General features: G+C 39.7%; 1 protein-coding gene across 3 annotated transcripts in view; it reads right to left on the bottom strand.

Annotated features, from left to right (window-relative positions):
* Positions 1-822: 822 nt before the first annotated feature.
* The window catches only part of LOC127440521 (protein FAM110B-like), a 59,094-nt gene continuing 42,623 nt past the window's right edge, over positions 823-17,293 (bottom strand). For all 3 annotated transcript variants that reach the window (XM_051697153.1, XM_051697155.1, XM_051697154.1), the window contains exon 3: positions 823-5,354. In XM_051697153.1, coding sequence (XP_051553113.1) covers positions 3,834-5,054 — 1,221 coding nt within the window. In that variant the 5' untranslated portion in view covers positions 5,055-5,354 and the 3' untranslated portion in view covers positions 823-3,833. The remainder of the gene's footprint in view (positions 5,355-17,293) is intronic.

Here is a 17,293-nt window from a genome sequence, read left to right as displayed (position 1 = left end):
GTGCAATTAGAAAATCCTGTTCAAAATCAATATGAGGATTTAACTGTAAATCTCAGCTCATTTATTAAAGCTGAAGTGTTTATTCTTTCGTTAAAATACTGTTAAATAACAACATAATATATGAAGCAGCAACTATAAGTAAGGCTAATTTAGTTGATTTCCTAGAAAAGTTAAAACACTGTGGCACTTTCAAAACATTGCTCTCTTTATTTGAGTATCCCAACCAGCCCAACACAGCCACATTGGCATGAGTTTGGGATGGGATGATCTTCCTTTTTTCTACCAATGACAGTGGGAGTGTTCGGGAAACCTGCTTGAAAAGTCAACATTTTTGCTATTCTGTTTTTTTGTTTGTTTTTTTTTATGCCAGTGGCACAGAAATTGCTCACTTCACCTTCAAGCCTGTAGTGCAATAGACTAAATTCAATCAAAGCCAACAAAAGAGGTACAATGAGGTCACACTCAGCCTGTTGTGACACCACATGATGACTGTGAGTCTCTGGCCTAAGAGAGAGAGAGCCGCTGAGTGGGAATCTAGCAAACGTCATGTTAGCCCGCAGCTCTAAGCACTGGGCTTAAACTGTATGCAGCATTAGAAAAGCATGAGTCAAAGCGATGTAAAAACTTGCAGCCTTTGTGGTGCTGAGGGAATGATGACAGAAAAATGAACCCCAACAACCATGTCGCAGCATCCCTCCAGCAGAATGTGGGACGGAACTCAAACAGAGAGAGAGCAGAGACCTATAAAACGGCATTCATCAATGCCTCTTTTGTCAGGCATGTAAGATTGAAATTAATGAAAGTGGTCAGGAGGGGGTTTTGACTACCTTTATTAGTGTAACTTCAGGAAACAAAATGGAAATTTAAATTCACCTACTCATCGTTATCAAGCTTGGATTTTGCCTGGGGTGCCAATTTGTTTCAATCCAGGTCCTGACAGGGAAAGCAAGGCTTTTGCCATCACAGCTCGGCAGTCTCATGCTCTTCACATATGAACAGATAAACCCCCATTAGTCATTACTTCTATTGAGAAATTATCTTCATGTCATTCAAAGCTTGAGGGAGGATCCACTAATCCTACATTACACACTTTTGTGAGAGCAAGGGAGGGGGGTGCATTGTGTAAATGTTGTTTAACAGGCACTCTAATGGTATTACAAGCCATCTGTAATTACCCTAAAACAACATTCAATTTCAGAACAACAAGAAAACAAGAGCAGCCATTTTGTTGATTAAATAACAGACATGGCTTATTTTGGTTATTAAAATCTCTTGTCACATATAAATTCTCTGTTTACAACACCACTGTAACTTGAAATGTCCCTTGATGTTAGACAAGAGTATTTATATATTTTAGATTTTGACATATTCTGAAGAAAATGTGAGAGGTGCTTCTCCGTGCAAAACTCGCCACCACAATGCTGTTGTGTTTTGCTGTGTGCTGGTGTTGTAAGTGGTTGCCAAGGTGTTGCTATGTGATTGATAAGACCGATCATTTAGAAAAAAGCACACATCTTTTCAATAAGCCATGTGATTTGAAGTTAATATCTGTAGCACAAACAGTGGGGAAAATTTACGGGTCAGTTTAGAACTTAGAATGGTTTAAAAATGTTTTAAACTTATAGAAAAATCCCTAACCAGTAATTTAGTAAATGCAAAAGTAATACTGTTTCCTAAGCAAACACCTCTAATAATTCAGTGCTGTTGATAGCATCACGCTGAAAGTCTTGTCTCTACATCTACGCTGTGGAGCAAAGTGGATGAAAACAAGGTTTCACGTAACTGTTCCAACTTGTGACCTGTGGATCTGTTGCACTTGTATTTTGGAGTAAGTTAGGTGCTCTAGGGAGCGAGGGGGCCTCTAGTGCAGCGGTCTGGCCTTTCTAAACATTTGTCATGAATTAGATCATTTCCTCTTGCCCTGAGAAAGCAGGCAGCACAAATGACTACATTAAAAGATACCTAGCCTCCTGCAGGCAGCTATATTTTGCAAAAAAAAAAAAAAAAAACACAAAGACAAGGGCTACAACAGCATTGTAGTTTAAAGTTTAAACCAGTTTAAAGACAAAACAAAGATCCATATGAAAAAGATGGAAGGTATAATATTATAAGACTTGACAGCTGTTTTCTCAGAGTCAGCCATAAGAGGGACACATGACTGGCCTTTGAGATTTTTCCACCACTCTCTGTCCACTGTGCTGGCATGGATCAAAATCACTCTACAGGACTGAAGGAATGGTTCACCCAAAAAAGAAAACATAATTAATGTTGTTCCAAACCTGTGTGACTTCCTTTCATTCATGGAACACAAAATAAGATATTTACAAGAATACTCAAATTGCTCATTTACACTCAAAGAAAGCATATTATGACCAGGGGCTGTAAAGTCCAAAAAGGATAAAATGCTATTTTTTTTAGCTACTGCAAGATTATCAGTGAATAGCTACTTAAATTTCATTTTGCTACTTACACAAAGCTGTCATATGGCTTCATAAGTCTTGAAATATAGCGCCCAAGTCATGTGGACCACTTTATGGCGTTTTTTGTTTGTTTGTTTTTGTTTGTTTGTTTTTTGGCCATTTTTGGAGCTTGACAGTCTCTGGTGACTGCTCTTTTATGGAAAAGAGCACCACGAACATTGTTCATAAAATGTTAATTTGTGTTATAAGGAGGAAAGAAAGTCATTTGGGTTTGGAATGACATGAGGGTGAGTAAAGAAGAAAGCACTTTCATTTCTGATTGAACTATTCCTTTCAGAAACACCACATACATAGAGCATTTTTCATCAAAATATCTCAGAAAAAGACAATGAAACTTTTGAGGTTGATGGCAAAAGTTGGCAAAATCAGCCATTTATTGAAATGAATAAGAACTGAATGTGAACAAATGTCCTGATGACATTTTTTAAGTAATAGCTCAAACTTCAATATACTGAACATATATGTAATTGTAACTACAGTGTTGTACAGATTTGATCATGGACAAAATCTCACAGAGCCTCATGATGCAAGCCCAGAGAGGGGAACAAACAGACCAAGAGCTATGGTGGAGCATAGCAGACTCGTTATCACACAATGCCTAACAACTCTGAAATTTATATACATATTCTTACAGCATTTACACCTTTCGAAACAACTGTACCATAAAAATAATCAACCGCCAAACAGGAACTTTATGGATGACAAAGTGAAAACAAACCAAAATTAAAGCAAAATGGTGTTATGATACTGCTGGAACAATGAGACCAGTGCAAGGCTGACCGAGAGAAGTCGGGCAGGGGAGATCTTGAGAACAGACTAAAACATGCTTCCGCTGGGCCTATTCACAGAGGGTTATATACATACAGCTCGTATCCATCATAAAAATATGTCAAAAGAAAGAGAGAGAGAGAGAGAGAGAGAGAGAATCAAAAGAAGTATAAACACACTGCAGCTCTGCATTCATACCAATATGGCTTCCTGGCTTAGTGTGCCCTAGTGAAATAAGAAGCACCTTAAAGGAGCTGGCATCATAACATCAGTTTGACAAAAAAAAAAAAAAACAGAATAAGAAAAAGGAAAAGGAAATATGAGTTGTTCTCTGCAGAGCTGGCGTTGATGCAATCATCTTTAAAGAGGCTCCTATGTGGGCTGTATACCTGGAGGTCGCAAGGATGTCGAGTGTCTAAAGAGCCATGCAGATTCAGAAGACAACGAACACTGAATGCAAAAAGCGACTAAAAAGAGCCGTCAACTTAAAAGGCTTTGCCATTTAATCCTTCAAGAAAGACAGTGCATGGATTTAAAAAATAAGCAGGTACCAGTTCAGATGGGGAAGGGGAGGGGTTGCTACTTTTAAACATGGGAGACTTTCTGAGATTCCCGTGCCTGCTTGATGCTGTAGAGCCACTTAATAACCCGTGCGTTCCGCTCCACAGCTGAAATTCCATAGGGAACGCGCTCACCAGCCTCGTCTTCTTCGTCGCTTAACCCGTCGTTGCTATGCCGCGACTGCTCACAGTCCGAGCTGATCATGCTGGCACTACGGAAGTTGAGTGAGACGATGTCAGAGTTCGCACGGGCAAAGCTCTCCACACCTACACTCTCCAGCTCCTCAGGATCCAGCCCACAATAGTTGAAGAAGCGCTCTACGTCTGCACCAGCCCGAGCATAGCGGTCACTCAGGTCAGACTTGGAGCGGTGCAGAGAGGGCCTGCGGACAACAGAACTGCCCAACTCAAGCTCCAGTTCTGTGGCAGTGCTGGGCAATGTCTCTCTTTCAGAAGAGTGGGGAGCATTGTCACAAGCAGCCAAGGCCTTGGCGCTGGGCTTGGGTGGCAGTGGTGGTGCAGAAGAGCTGCTGCTGCGGGCCGCTCTGAGTGGCTTGCCATTGCACATGCGGCAAATGTCTGAGGAGCTATGAGAGGCGTGTAGTGGCGAGCGCTCCCCATCCACCTCACATGACCTTTCCTCCAGCAGCCTGCGACTCAGGTTCAAGTTGCCTCCCTGTGGACTGCGTCGACCTTGTGTAGAGGATGGTACCTTAAGTGACTCAGTAAAGGAACGATATCCAGGTTCTGACAACTCTGAGGAGCGATGTGGCGCCCAGCTCCGCGCCCCGACTTTGTGCGATGTCCCCTTGCCAGGCCCCTCGGATGAGGAACTGTTCAGGATGTTCTTCAAGATCTCCAGGTTGAGGTTCTCCCGTTTGCTGGTGGTAGCGCAGGTGTCTGACTTGGCGTTGTTGTTGGAGACCTTCAGGCCTGATCCCACACCACTCCTCTTTACGGGAACAGGGCAGATAGGGGGCTTGACCAGTACCTGTGGCTTGATGGGTTCCTGCTTAGCATTGATAACCTCCTGGCTCTTCACGTACTTGGCCTTGTCAGCCTCTAGCCGTTCCACGGCACTCAGCCGCTTGGGGTTGGGCTCGGTCTGGCGGCGGAAGTAGTCGGGCCCCTTGTTGAGGATGCGGAGCGGGACTGTGGAGGCAAAGGCCCCACCCTGGCTGGCAGGCTTGCTATCTGCCTGCAGCGTCTCGGTGGGCATCTCTGCTGGTCTCTCGGCGGACGCCATGGTGGATTCCGCAGTGGACTCTCGTCAAGGGGCAGTCTGGAGGCACACACATCAAGCCAGATGACCGAACTCTTAATCCTGTCTCCACTGGCTGTCAGCAGTGAGGCCTCATACTCACAGCTCATTAATTAGCCCCCGCTCCCTTCACGCAGCCAGGCCCCGCACGGCAGGAAAAGAGAGCACTCAGCTCCAGTCAGTGTCAGCACACCCCTTCAGGCTCTGCCAGCCGGGAGGGAGCACTGGAGGATTGTGGGGAAAAGCCTTGTCGCTGCTCCTTTGTTCCTGGCCAAGGCTGAGAATCTGAAACACACAAGGACCAACCCTGTTAAGGGAGCAGGTGACATCACATTCCTAGCAACAGCAGGCAGAGATGGCAGTCAGGCATGCTGTCAGCTGATGATGTAAGCACTAGAAAACGACTAATAGAAACAAATGTGCACCTTGATATCAGTGGACTTAATAACAACTGAGTGATGTGCTAAGGAGTGTGGGACAATTACAATATCAGATTTGTTTGTTTTTTTTAATGTACTTTATGTAAGAACATTTTTGTAGATTTTTGCACTGTGGTTCCATATGTATAATTTAATTACATTTACTTCTATATGAAAAGCCTTAATTATATATCATTGTCATTTACTGCAGTCTACATAATCATCCAAACAAACAAAACAGAAATTGCTAAGCCATCTTTCATTAATTGCTTATAATTATTTCATATCAAATGAGATTTCCATATTCCCCTGTGAAAATCAGCTAATACAAATGTAAGGAAATTATGTTTCAGCAATGTGTGTGTGCATTTGTTTTTTAGCAGTCAAAGATGTAGTTCAGAGAAATGTGTTGGATCATGGCTCAGTGTTCCTACCAAACCTTGGGTCTGTTTGCAGGGCAACAAGAAGAAAAAGAAAAAAAAAACAAGGAAGAGAAGAGAAGAAACAACACAAAATGGTGGAAAACTTACCCGGTCTCATAAATAAAAGTAATTACAGGGGCTCTTGGACAACAGTGTAGAAAATTGTTATGACAAAGCAGTTTATGGCAAAACAGCCTGTGACAATCTTCCCTATCAATCTCAGGGCTGCAGAGATGAATTAAATAAATGAAATAAACATCAGCACCACTACTACAGAGGCAGCAACCAAGAATCTATATCTTTGAGCTCAGGCCCATTTTAATTTTACGAGCTCCAGGTCTTCAGCTCAGGAAGTTTACATTTCCTCCAGATTTATACAGTACGTATGTGTGTACAGTATATACACACTATATACACTGGCGGCCAAAAGTTTGGAATAATGTACAGATTTTGCTCTTATGGAAAGAAATTGGTACTTTTATTCACCAAAGTGGCATTCAACTGATCACAATGTATAGTCAGGACATTAATAAAGTGTAAAACTACTATTACAATTTGAAAAAAACTTAACTTAAACTACTTCAAAGAGTTCTCATCAAAAAAATCCTCCATGTGCATCATTGACAGCTTGGCCTGCACCCCTGAGTCTTCTCTTTACTGTTGTACATGAAACTGGTGTTGAGCGGGTAGAATTCAATGAAGCTGTCAGCTGAGGACATGTGAGGCGTCTATTTCTCAAACTAGAAACTCTGATGTACTTATCCTCTTGTTTAGTTGTGTATCTGACTTTCCATATCTCTTTCTGTCCTTGTTAGAGCCAGTTGTCCTTTGTCTTTGAAGACTGTAGTGAACACCTTTGTATGAAATCTTCAGTTTTTTTGGCAATTTCAAGCATTGTATATCCTTCATTCCTCAAAACAATGATTGACCGATGAGTTTCTAGAGAAGGCGGTTTCTTTTTTGCCATTTTTGACCTAATATTGACCTTAAGACATGCCAGTCTATTGCATACTGTGGCAACTCAAAAACAAACACAAAGACAATGTTAAGCTTCATTTAATGAACCAGATAGCTTTCAGCTGTGTTTGATATAATGACAAGTGATTTTCTAGAACCAAATTAGCAATTTAGCATGATTACTCAAGGATAAGGTGTTGGAGTGATTGCTGCTGGAAATGGGGCCTGTCTACTTTTTTCAAATAGTGATGGTGCTGTTTTTTACATCAGTAATGTCCTGACTATACTTTGTGATCAGATGAATGCCACTTTGGTGAATTAAAGTACAAAGATCCTTCCGAAACAGCAAAATCTGTACATTATTCCAAACTTTTGGCCGCCAGTGTATGTGTGTGTGTGTGTGTATATATATATATATATATATATATATATATATATATATATATATATATATATATATTTATTTATTTATTAGGGATGTGCTTAACGACTAAATTCACTGAGTCGACTACTCTAAAAGAAACCAACAGAAAACAGTCAAAAAATTGTTTGTGACCCATTTAAAATACTTAATCTATTTCAAATCCGCCGCAAAATTCCACTGAAAAGGGGCATTTATCTGCGACGTGTTCGCCTTGCATTATCATCATTGTACATTAAATATAGAACATGCATTCACCTTTAGCGAATATAGGTTTATTTACTGAAAACAATTGAATGAGTAGTGCAGGACCAATAGCGCAACCCTAATAGCCTGTTCTAAATGTAATTCACCAAGTAAAATTTACTTAACATATTAAAACAGTCAGGACATTATTGAAAATAATTAACAGACGGGCTAAGCCAAATCTACAAGGGAAAACAAGTGCGCTTAAAAGTTGCTGGTATTTCACGATGTGCAGTTGTGCATTAGTCATTGATCTAATACGACAGCTGTTCGGTAAAGAACATCAACCAATAACAGTTGTAAAAAAAAAAACCAAAACAAAAAAAACAAAACAAAAAAGTAGCCATAAGATAGAAAAAATAGGCCTGTGATGTAGCCTACAATAAACCTAATATATTCTAAACATGACGTGCACACAGAATAAAAGACAGTTTAACTCGTAAAGCAGTTGGCACCTCGTTGAAAATAGCCTTCTTAATCAGCAGATTAAAAAAAATGGCATTCCTTGCCTAAAACAACCATTTTCAAACCAACGTTTCAAAAATCCGCTTCCTGCACCACCACCGAAGTGATTTCATTACTACTTTGCTGAGTTTGCTTGTCTAGCGGGAGGGCATTTTCTTGCGCGCGCCGCGAGTGAGAGAGGGAAGAAGCATGTGCAGCCTGAGGTGAAATGAAACTTTGTATCTGCTCCAGATACTCTTTTTTTTTTTTGTTATAATATTTGTATTATTAATTATATTTAAAATGTGTAACATTAATGACAGTAATTTAAGTGCAGCCTCTGTAAAAATATAAAGCCAAACGTAAATGTGTAAAAATGTTGAGCAGTTTAATGGAGAAAAATATTAACCGACTAGTAATTCCAGTGTCAACAAGCAGCAACAGAATCGTTTAGTCTCGCACATCCCTAATAGAGATATATATAAATATATATATAGTATATACACTGTATTTTGACTTAACCCCTCTGTGGGTTAACTATAATATATAACATATACATAACTTAACATATACTATAGTATATGGTTTGTTATTTCAAATAATTAGTCACGTTTTAGACAAGCAGTCGGGAATGTTATCATGTTTTATCATATTTTAAGGTGTGACATTGTATGTCACCAACATTACAAGGTCAGATTAAATTCAAATCTGAAGTTTTTGTTGAAGTTGTTTCATGGCAATTGGCTTTGTAAAGATATCTTATAATTTAATCACAATACTCCCCTTAGCAAGTGAACCTTACTGGACCCAAAAGCACTCCTTTTTTGCAAGTCAGGCACATAAAACATCACTAGGGCCACATCTGAGCTACTAAAGATAGAGGCTTTTCAAACTTTTAGAAATATCAGAGAAGAAAGTATTAAAGATCAGAGAATAAGAGGGCCTCTAAAGGAATATTCCAAGTTAAGCTAAATAATTTCGATAAACATGTTGACAGTACGTGTTTACGGACGTTTATGGGGCAAAATTGCAATAACTGCCCCATAGACTTCCACAGTAAGAGCCTATCTATCAACACACATCGACAGCATCTGTGGTATACTACAAATTATCACAGAAAATAAAATTTCAGAGCTTCACATTTTTTTATTTTCTGGGTATTTAACCCAGAATTATTTATTTTATTTGGGATTTTTCCCCTTTTTCACCCAATTTGGAATGCCCAATTCCCAATGCGCTTTTAAGTCCTCGTGGTCGCATAGTGACTCGCCTCAATCCGGGTGGCGGAGGACGAATCCCAGCTGCCTCCGCGTCTGAGACCGCCAACCCGCGCATCTTATCACGTAGCTTGTTGAGCACGTTGCCACGGAGACATAGCGCGTGTGGAGGCTTCACGCCATCCACCGCAGCATCCACGCTCAACTCACCACACGCCCCACCGAGAACGAGCCACATTATAGAGACCATGAGGAGGTTACCCCATGTGACTCTACCCTCCCTAGCAACCGGGCCAATTTTGTTGCTTAGGAGACCTGGCTGGAGTCACTCAGCACACCCTGGGATTCGAACTAGCGAACTCCAGGGGTGGTAGCCAGCGTCTTTTACCACTGAGCTACCCAGGCCCTCAGAATATTTCTTTAAAAACTTGTCAATTAAACACTTGCTCAAAAATGACTGTTTTGAATAAATGCATTTTACATTTTCACAAAAACTATCAAGAAAATTTCCTGGTCATATTTAACCCCAAATCAATAAAAACCAAATATGAAATTATGTTTTGAAAATGAAGCCGAAATTCAGGACCATCATGATTTGCATTGTGACATCTTTGCAACATGTCCGGTCATTTTAGTTTTACTATTCCCATTGTTACTGTATTACAGTAAAAAAAAAAAAAAAAAAAAAAAAAAAAAAAAAAAAAGATGCTGCTGTACAATACTGTTTAAATTAACATCAGCGAAAATGAAAGAAATTACCAAAGGAATACTGCTATGTATCAATAGACACAATTTAAATACTTTACTTATATTTGGTAATAAAAATATCATAATAACCACTTTTTTCGCATTGTATTAATTAGAATTGAATAAGTACAATGTACATTACTGTCTTGAAAATAATGTCACAATGTAAAAAGCGATGTCCATTTTCTATCTGCAAAATTTGAACTAAATTATTTCACATCTGCAACAGTAGATATTGGTGTGGCAAAAACTGGCAAATAAAATATATTTGCAGTGCTTACAGGACTTATGAATTAGTCTGTTTTAAGTCTGTTGCTGAAATATGAATAGACCAGGATGAATATAGAGCTCGTCGCAATTTGAGGGACAACACTTTTTTTTTTTTAGGCCTGATCCCACATATTAATAATATTTACAACAATTAACTTTTTTGTATGTTTTAGGAAGGGGTCAGTGATTATGTGCTTAAACAGCACTTATGGGGAATGGGCATTTCGATCAAACATAATTACAGAACAGAAAGGAGTCCAAAATCCAGGTCATGCAGAGAGTAATAACCATAACAAGCTCCCCAACTCCCCCCACAAATAAAAAAAATTAAAAAAAATCCCTAGCCGGAATTTAATCCTCTCTGCTGAGTGCTGCAGCCCCCTCCCCCCAAAATACAGAATAAGGCCAGCTGTGGGGCTCCAGCCAGGAGCCATCTAACATCATCTCCCTCCAAAGCCCATCTGAATTAGCAGTGCCAAGACAGTCCCTATGGCTTTCTTGATGCACCCACTCACCCTTATCGGCCATGTAAGAACAACATGTTACCTCACTGAAGAGTTGGCCTGCTGAAATGAAACAGCGATTTTAGACGACGGATATTAAACAACGCCTTGCTCCAACATCAACAATCCATGTAAAAGTGTATAATAGGCATTTCTATAAACAGGGACCTCTGTATATTATCCAGTGTTTTTCAGAAACATACCTGTATGTCATCTCCATACTTGGGAAAATAACATCCATGTCTGTTAGCTTTGATGCCATCTATATTCTTCTTCAATACTGTATATGCACTCCTCAAAGTACAAATATGAATTTTAAGGTAGATATACAAATTTAAAATTTACAGTCTTCCAGATAACCAGACTACATTAAGGAATATTGATGTTGCAGTTGCAGCACTCCACTTTTTTGTCCAATAAAATGCTCTCTTGAATTAGAATGTCCCTCCCCATAACACCCCCTGCTATCGACTAGCAACTGACCTTATTCACAGTAGCACCACTTAAATTTTTCATGGGAATAAATCAAGGCTGTAAGGGATAGACTTACAGTCTCTTCAGTGGGTAGAACTGTTATTTTAAGTGTTTTGGGTCATTCTGCTGATGAAATCTTTAAATAAAAAAAACTGTTTCTCAGATCATTACCTCGTCTCTTGTATGCTGCGATCAGCTAATGTCACTCAATCTACACCACGCTATCGTTCAGGTAGAACTATTCTTTCGACCACTAAAGATAGCTTTACTTATAATCTTCCAGATTTATCTCATATACTGTCCTCAGTAAGCCAAAAAGTCTAGAAAAACTTGAATAACAGAAAATATAAATAGTCTTCTCTAGCACTCTTGATAGTGTCGCCCCCTTCGCTTAAAGACAATTAGTGCTGCCTTCGACACCATAGATCACTACATCCTCTTGAATAGGCTTGAGAATTATGTTGGCATTTGTGGACTTGCATTAGCATGGTTTAGGTCCTATTTAGCAGACCGTTACCACTTTGTCTGTGTAAACGAGGAAATGTCAAATCAAACAAAAGTAAAGTATGGAGTGCCATAGGGATCAGTTTTAGGACATCTACTTTTCTCCGCTTCCCCTGGGAGATATTATCAGGAACCGTGGAATAAGTTTCAATATATAATCTTATATAAAAAGTTTCACTATAATCAATTAAGGCCAGTCCTCCTCTAGCCTCATCTCCCTTATGAGACGTCTGACATGTCAGAGCATTTCCTGCAACTTCATTATCTCAGCCAGACACATTCCTCGGTTTTTCAATGTAAAAAAAAAAAAAAACATTACCCCATTTCAATTCCACTCCAAATCTCATGCAGAAAAGACTTGCCCAGTCCACACTCACTTCCTACAACTACGACTGGACTCACTATTCCTCCTCCTGCCAATCACACAGTACTCCTATTTTCCATTCTGATCTCCCAGTGTGCGTGTTCATTTCCTTTTTCTTTCACACTATACATCTAAAATTTCCTCCCCTATTCAACACTCCATCCCTAACCCCCATGTTGCACTACTGGTTCAGAAACCACCTCACCGCTACCCTAAAACTTTGTGGTCTCTCCCCTCATGTCTTCTCAGGGCACACAACGTCACCATTATCGTATGGCTTTATGCTACGTTGTTCACCTTTTGGCAAAGATAACCATTAAATAATGTCCGCCCTCACCAGAGGGTTCATAATCAAATGTTGTTTTCTTTCAACGAAGGGATTGCACGCAACGTCGCCATTATCGTATGGCTTTACGCTACGTTGTTCACCTTTCGGCAAAGATATCCTAACAACTCTTCCCTCGTCTGAGAGTTTTCATAATCAAATGTTGTTTATCTTTCAACAAAGATACTGCACAACAACACTGGCCTAACGTAGGGCCTCATACCACGTTGTTTGTCTTTGGCAAAGATTCTGCACAACCAGGGGCTCCTTGACGGAGAGCCCAAAAATCACACTCAAGGACAAGGATAAAAAATAAAATAAAAAAATAAATAAATATAAAACCCACACAGGACAAGGACAAAATCAAGGAGGAAAAAAATAATAATAAAAAAAAAAAAAGAACGCACGGCTTTTCCTATGGCAAAGGTATTGCACAACCATGCCAGAGATATCACGCACCATGTCAAATCTAAGTGTTCATATCTCTCTCTTTTTTTCCCCTCCAGAATGAACGCCAACACAAGACCTGGATGTACCTGACTGCATCTTCTCTTTTGGGGGTAGTATTCTACTTTCTCTTCCTTTTGGGGTAGGCTCCTCGCCCCTGCCTCCTATCTCCTGCAGGATATGATGGTTCCGAGAACAACTTCATTGGACCGCCAGACGGGGCTTATGCCAAAGAGAAACATTACATTTTCTGTTTTATATTCATCAAATAAAGGTCATCTTGAATTTCACTCAAGTCTGCAAGTCTTCCTGATAGAAATGTAAGCACAGCGTAGTTCTAGCGGGAAGACTAGCAGCTGTACATCATCGCAACATTAGCTAGGTAACTCCTAGCCAATCACTTGTAAGCCATTGCTTTATAAGTCTGCTCACATTATCACATTGCTGTTTCAGTTGTACTAACACGGCAACCTCCACCACCCCACCACCACCAGTCAAGTCCCGTCCTGCACGGGGGTAGGCTCCTCGCCCCTTCCTCCTATCTCCTGCAGGATATGACGGTTCCGATTACAACTTCTTCGGACCACCAGATGGGGCTTACGCCAAATAGAGACATTACATTTTCTGTTTTATATTCATCAAATAAATGTCTTTTTTTTTTTCTTCCAATTTAGAATACCCAATTCCCAATGCGCTCTAAGTCCTCGTGGTCGTGTAGTGATTTGCCTCAGTCTGGGTGGCGGAGGACGAATCCCAGTTGCCTCCACGTCTGAGACCGTCAACCTGCGCATCTTATCATGTGGCTTGTTGAGCGCGTTGCCACGGAGACATAGCGCATGTGGAGGCTTCACGCTCAACTCACGCACCCCACTGAGAACCACCAAATTATAGCGACCACGAGGAGGTTACCCCATGTGACTCTACCCTCCCTAGCAACCGGGCCAATTTGGTTGCTTAGGAGACCTGGCTGGAGTCACTCAGCATGCCCTGGGATTTGAACTAGCGAACTCCAGGGGTGGTAGCCAGCGTATTTTACCACTGACCTACCCAGGCCCCCAAATAAATGTCATCTTGAATTTCACACAAGTCTGCAAGTCTTCCTGATAGAACCTGAAACATTTATCATGATCTATAACTCTGCAAAAAAAAAAATAAATAAATAAAAAAATAAAATAAAATCGACACTATGCTGGCATCTACACTTATATTATTCTATTCTGTCTCAACCTCGGGAAGCCCTTGACATTCAGATGTGTCTAACCCCTAGCTGGTCTTTAAAGTGGGTCCTCACTATCTGCCAGAACAGTTTTAAATGTGGGCGCTCAGGTATGCGGAGGATGGCGGTAAATTGGCATCGCATCCATTTCATCACTCAATATATCAGATATTACAGTTTTCTACGGCCTATCCTGGCTGCATTTAAGTACTGTAAAATTGCCCCAAGCAATGAGGTCGTTCAGCTGCTCCATCATGACACAGCTCCCTGAAGATAATGCGCATGACACAGTAGTGGATGGAAATGTGCAACGATTCGTATTTTCTTTAGTCTAATTTTTAGAAATGCGCATAAAAATGCTAAACATTTTGATGGAAACCCAGATGTGTTTTTGCATTTAGCAATGTAAATCTTGCAAACTTTAAGTTTTCAAATGTAAAAGTTGAGCAAAGCCTTCTGGAATCATGCAAAGTTAAGTTTTAGTCTAATAATTTGGATATAGTTAATTCAAGGTCAAGTTGATGGAGGAAAAGTGCATTAAGAAAGAGGAAAAGTGAGAAAGAAAAAAGGTATTGTAGTAGTATATATTGTAGTTCATAGTAGCCAGATTGTGTTTTTGATATAATGTGTTGTCAAACATTATTACTCAATCCTTTTAAGAAAGTTGGCACAACCAGGGGGAAAGACAACTGCAGACACATTTTTATTTGCTGTTTGCACAGTCTTGTGCTGTCACAGAGACTGATGAGGTATCTCAGGACACTTACTGTATTTCAGTGATATCTTTTTCAGGACATATGAATATTTTCTCCATACCATTCCATAAAAATAAAAAAAAATAATAATAATATTAAAAAGGCTTACAGCATATTTAAGAGAAAATCAACGTAAATGTGTGTCATTAAAGAGGGCCCCATTCCTGTACTTTGCCCAGGGCCCCCAAATCACTAAATCTGCCCTTGGCCATATGACTAGCATGTACAAAACAACAATAGCAAAATTTGCTGGCAGATATGCATCACATTAGTTCTAGATTAAGTTAGAAGTCTGTTGCTTTTATCGATGAACTCTTTGAGAAGATATTAAGCACCAGTGTCCCACTGGGTGTACTGGGTTACAACGTCATGTATAAAACAAAGACAAGATTGGATTTCAGCTAAAATCCTTTATAACATTTGCCTGAAGATCTCTCCTCTGGCAACATTTCTCAGGGTGAGGAAAGATACAGATTCTGGTTCTGCACAAGACCAAGATGTAGTTTAGTTAAGACTGTTTCAGTTTTTGGTAATTCAATAATTTTTTGTTTTATAAAATATGGTATTACATTTTGATTGGATAATCTTTGACTGAAGTCGTCGCTGTAAATTGGGAATAGTAAATATAATACAGTCAAGCTAAAAGAAATGTATACTAAATTATTTTTATTTTTCATGAATTTAACAACATATTGAATATTACTGTCATTTATTAAACTGCTGTTGCTGCCATTTAAAAAGCAACAAGCCAGTCAGGGCCGTGAATTTACTACAGGTAAGAAAATGAAGCAAAGCCCTTAACCGTGGTAAAAATCTCTGGTACCAATTTACAATAAGGTTATATTCGTCAACATTAGTACACAATTGTTTACATGAACTGACAGTAAACAAAACTTATACATCATTTATTAATCTGGGTAAATATTACTTTATATACTAACACATTTACATTAAGAGTTATGATTTAAGTGATATATTTAATATGAACTAAAAATGAACAGTACTATGCTTGTAAATTTACATGAACCATGATTAATAACAGAGACTATTTAGCAGAGACGGGCCACTTCTAATGAATGGAAGAAACTGGAATGCCTAATGATCAACGGATGTAGAAAAAGAAGTCCCGCCTAACAGTTAAAAGAATCAATCACCTTTTAGATACAGACATTGCAGGCAAATTAACTCGAGAACACCCATGCACAGCAGCTAGACGAGCTGGGAAAATAGCACTTTTTTTTTTGCATAATCTGAGGTAAAGAAGCACAATTTATGATACCATTGTTGTCAGATTTTATTGCTGATTTGAAGTATGTTCTTTTATTGTAATCTTGACCAACTGTTTTGGAGATTTCTGTCTTTCCCTTACGTTCATATTTTTGGGATGGTTACATAAGATTTACACCAACGCTAGCTGTGCCGACACACTGCTAAAATGAGCAAGCAGTAATATTGAGTGTGTCAGTCTGTTGATAAACTGCTATACAAGCAACAGATTCTTGTGTCCATCTGTTATCTACTATACACCAGCAGCAGCAGCACGGGGCTGTGACATTAGAGCTGGTGGTGTGCTGTGTGCAATGGGCTGGACTTGTGACTCATGCAGCTAGCAGATGAGTCCTGTCCCTCAGGGGAGAGCAGCTCATTGGCTCTTCCCTGCAGTCACTCATCCAGGCCTAGGCCCACCAACAAAGCAGGTGTGTGTAAATGTGCCTGAGCCCAGCATCATCACAAAAAAACAAAAGAGATTCCCTTAGGTCTAAACTACACAGATACATGTAGTGAAGATGAATACCAAAAAATACCATTTTGAATTAAGGTGTCTGTCAAGTTTACAATTGCATCATACATTCTGTAAAACATCAGTTTAGTCATTCTGTTTTCTAAATAATATTTAGCATTAACAGTCCTTTAGTAAATGCCAAGATTAGACAATTCACCTTATACAAATGTACAATTGCTTTACTTTTAATCTGTGTAGGAGAATGTATCTAATATGTGCTCACACTGACAGCAATTTGCAGCAACCAAAGTCATTTATTTTCAATGCAAGTGGGTGAATTCTGGCGAAATGAGCAACAGCAACCTTTGGCGAAGTTAGCTGTAAAGATTTAACTTTATGTAAATGCACAGTCACGTAATATATAACAGGAGTAAATTGAGAATGCTTGCTTGTGACCAACAGCACAGAGGCTCAGCCAGGCTTATGTGCATCTCATCCAGCTTCCTAAACTTGTTCAAACCAACATCATACGGGAAATCGACATGTTGCTTCCGAAAGTTCATGAACCCTGAAATCAACCCCATTCAACAGAATATCTGACAAGCACCATCCCCCATCAGACATTTCTGCTTCAATTCAAATGCAAACACATCTCCTTCAAGCGCTACTGATTGCACGTAACCATTCGAGGATGAATGCAATACATACATTAGAGCCCTTTCGTCTTGGTTGCAAAGCTTTCGAACTACTGCTGCTGAATTCGTAGTGTG

Source organism: Myxocyprinus asiaticus, chromosome 5 (genome assembly GCF_019703515.2).
Source record: "Myxocyprinus asiaticus isolate MX2 ecotype Aquarium Trade chromosome 5, UBuf_Myxa_2, whole genome shotgun sequence".
In the NCBI taxonomy this organism is placed as follows: Eukaryota; Metazoa; Chordata; class Actinopteri; order Cypriniformes; family Catostomidae; genus Myxocyprinus; species Myxocyprinus asiaticus.
Note: the sequence above shows the minus strand (reverse complement) of the source record. Positions and strands in the feature narration are given on the sequence as shown.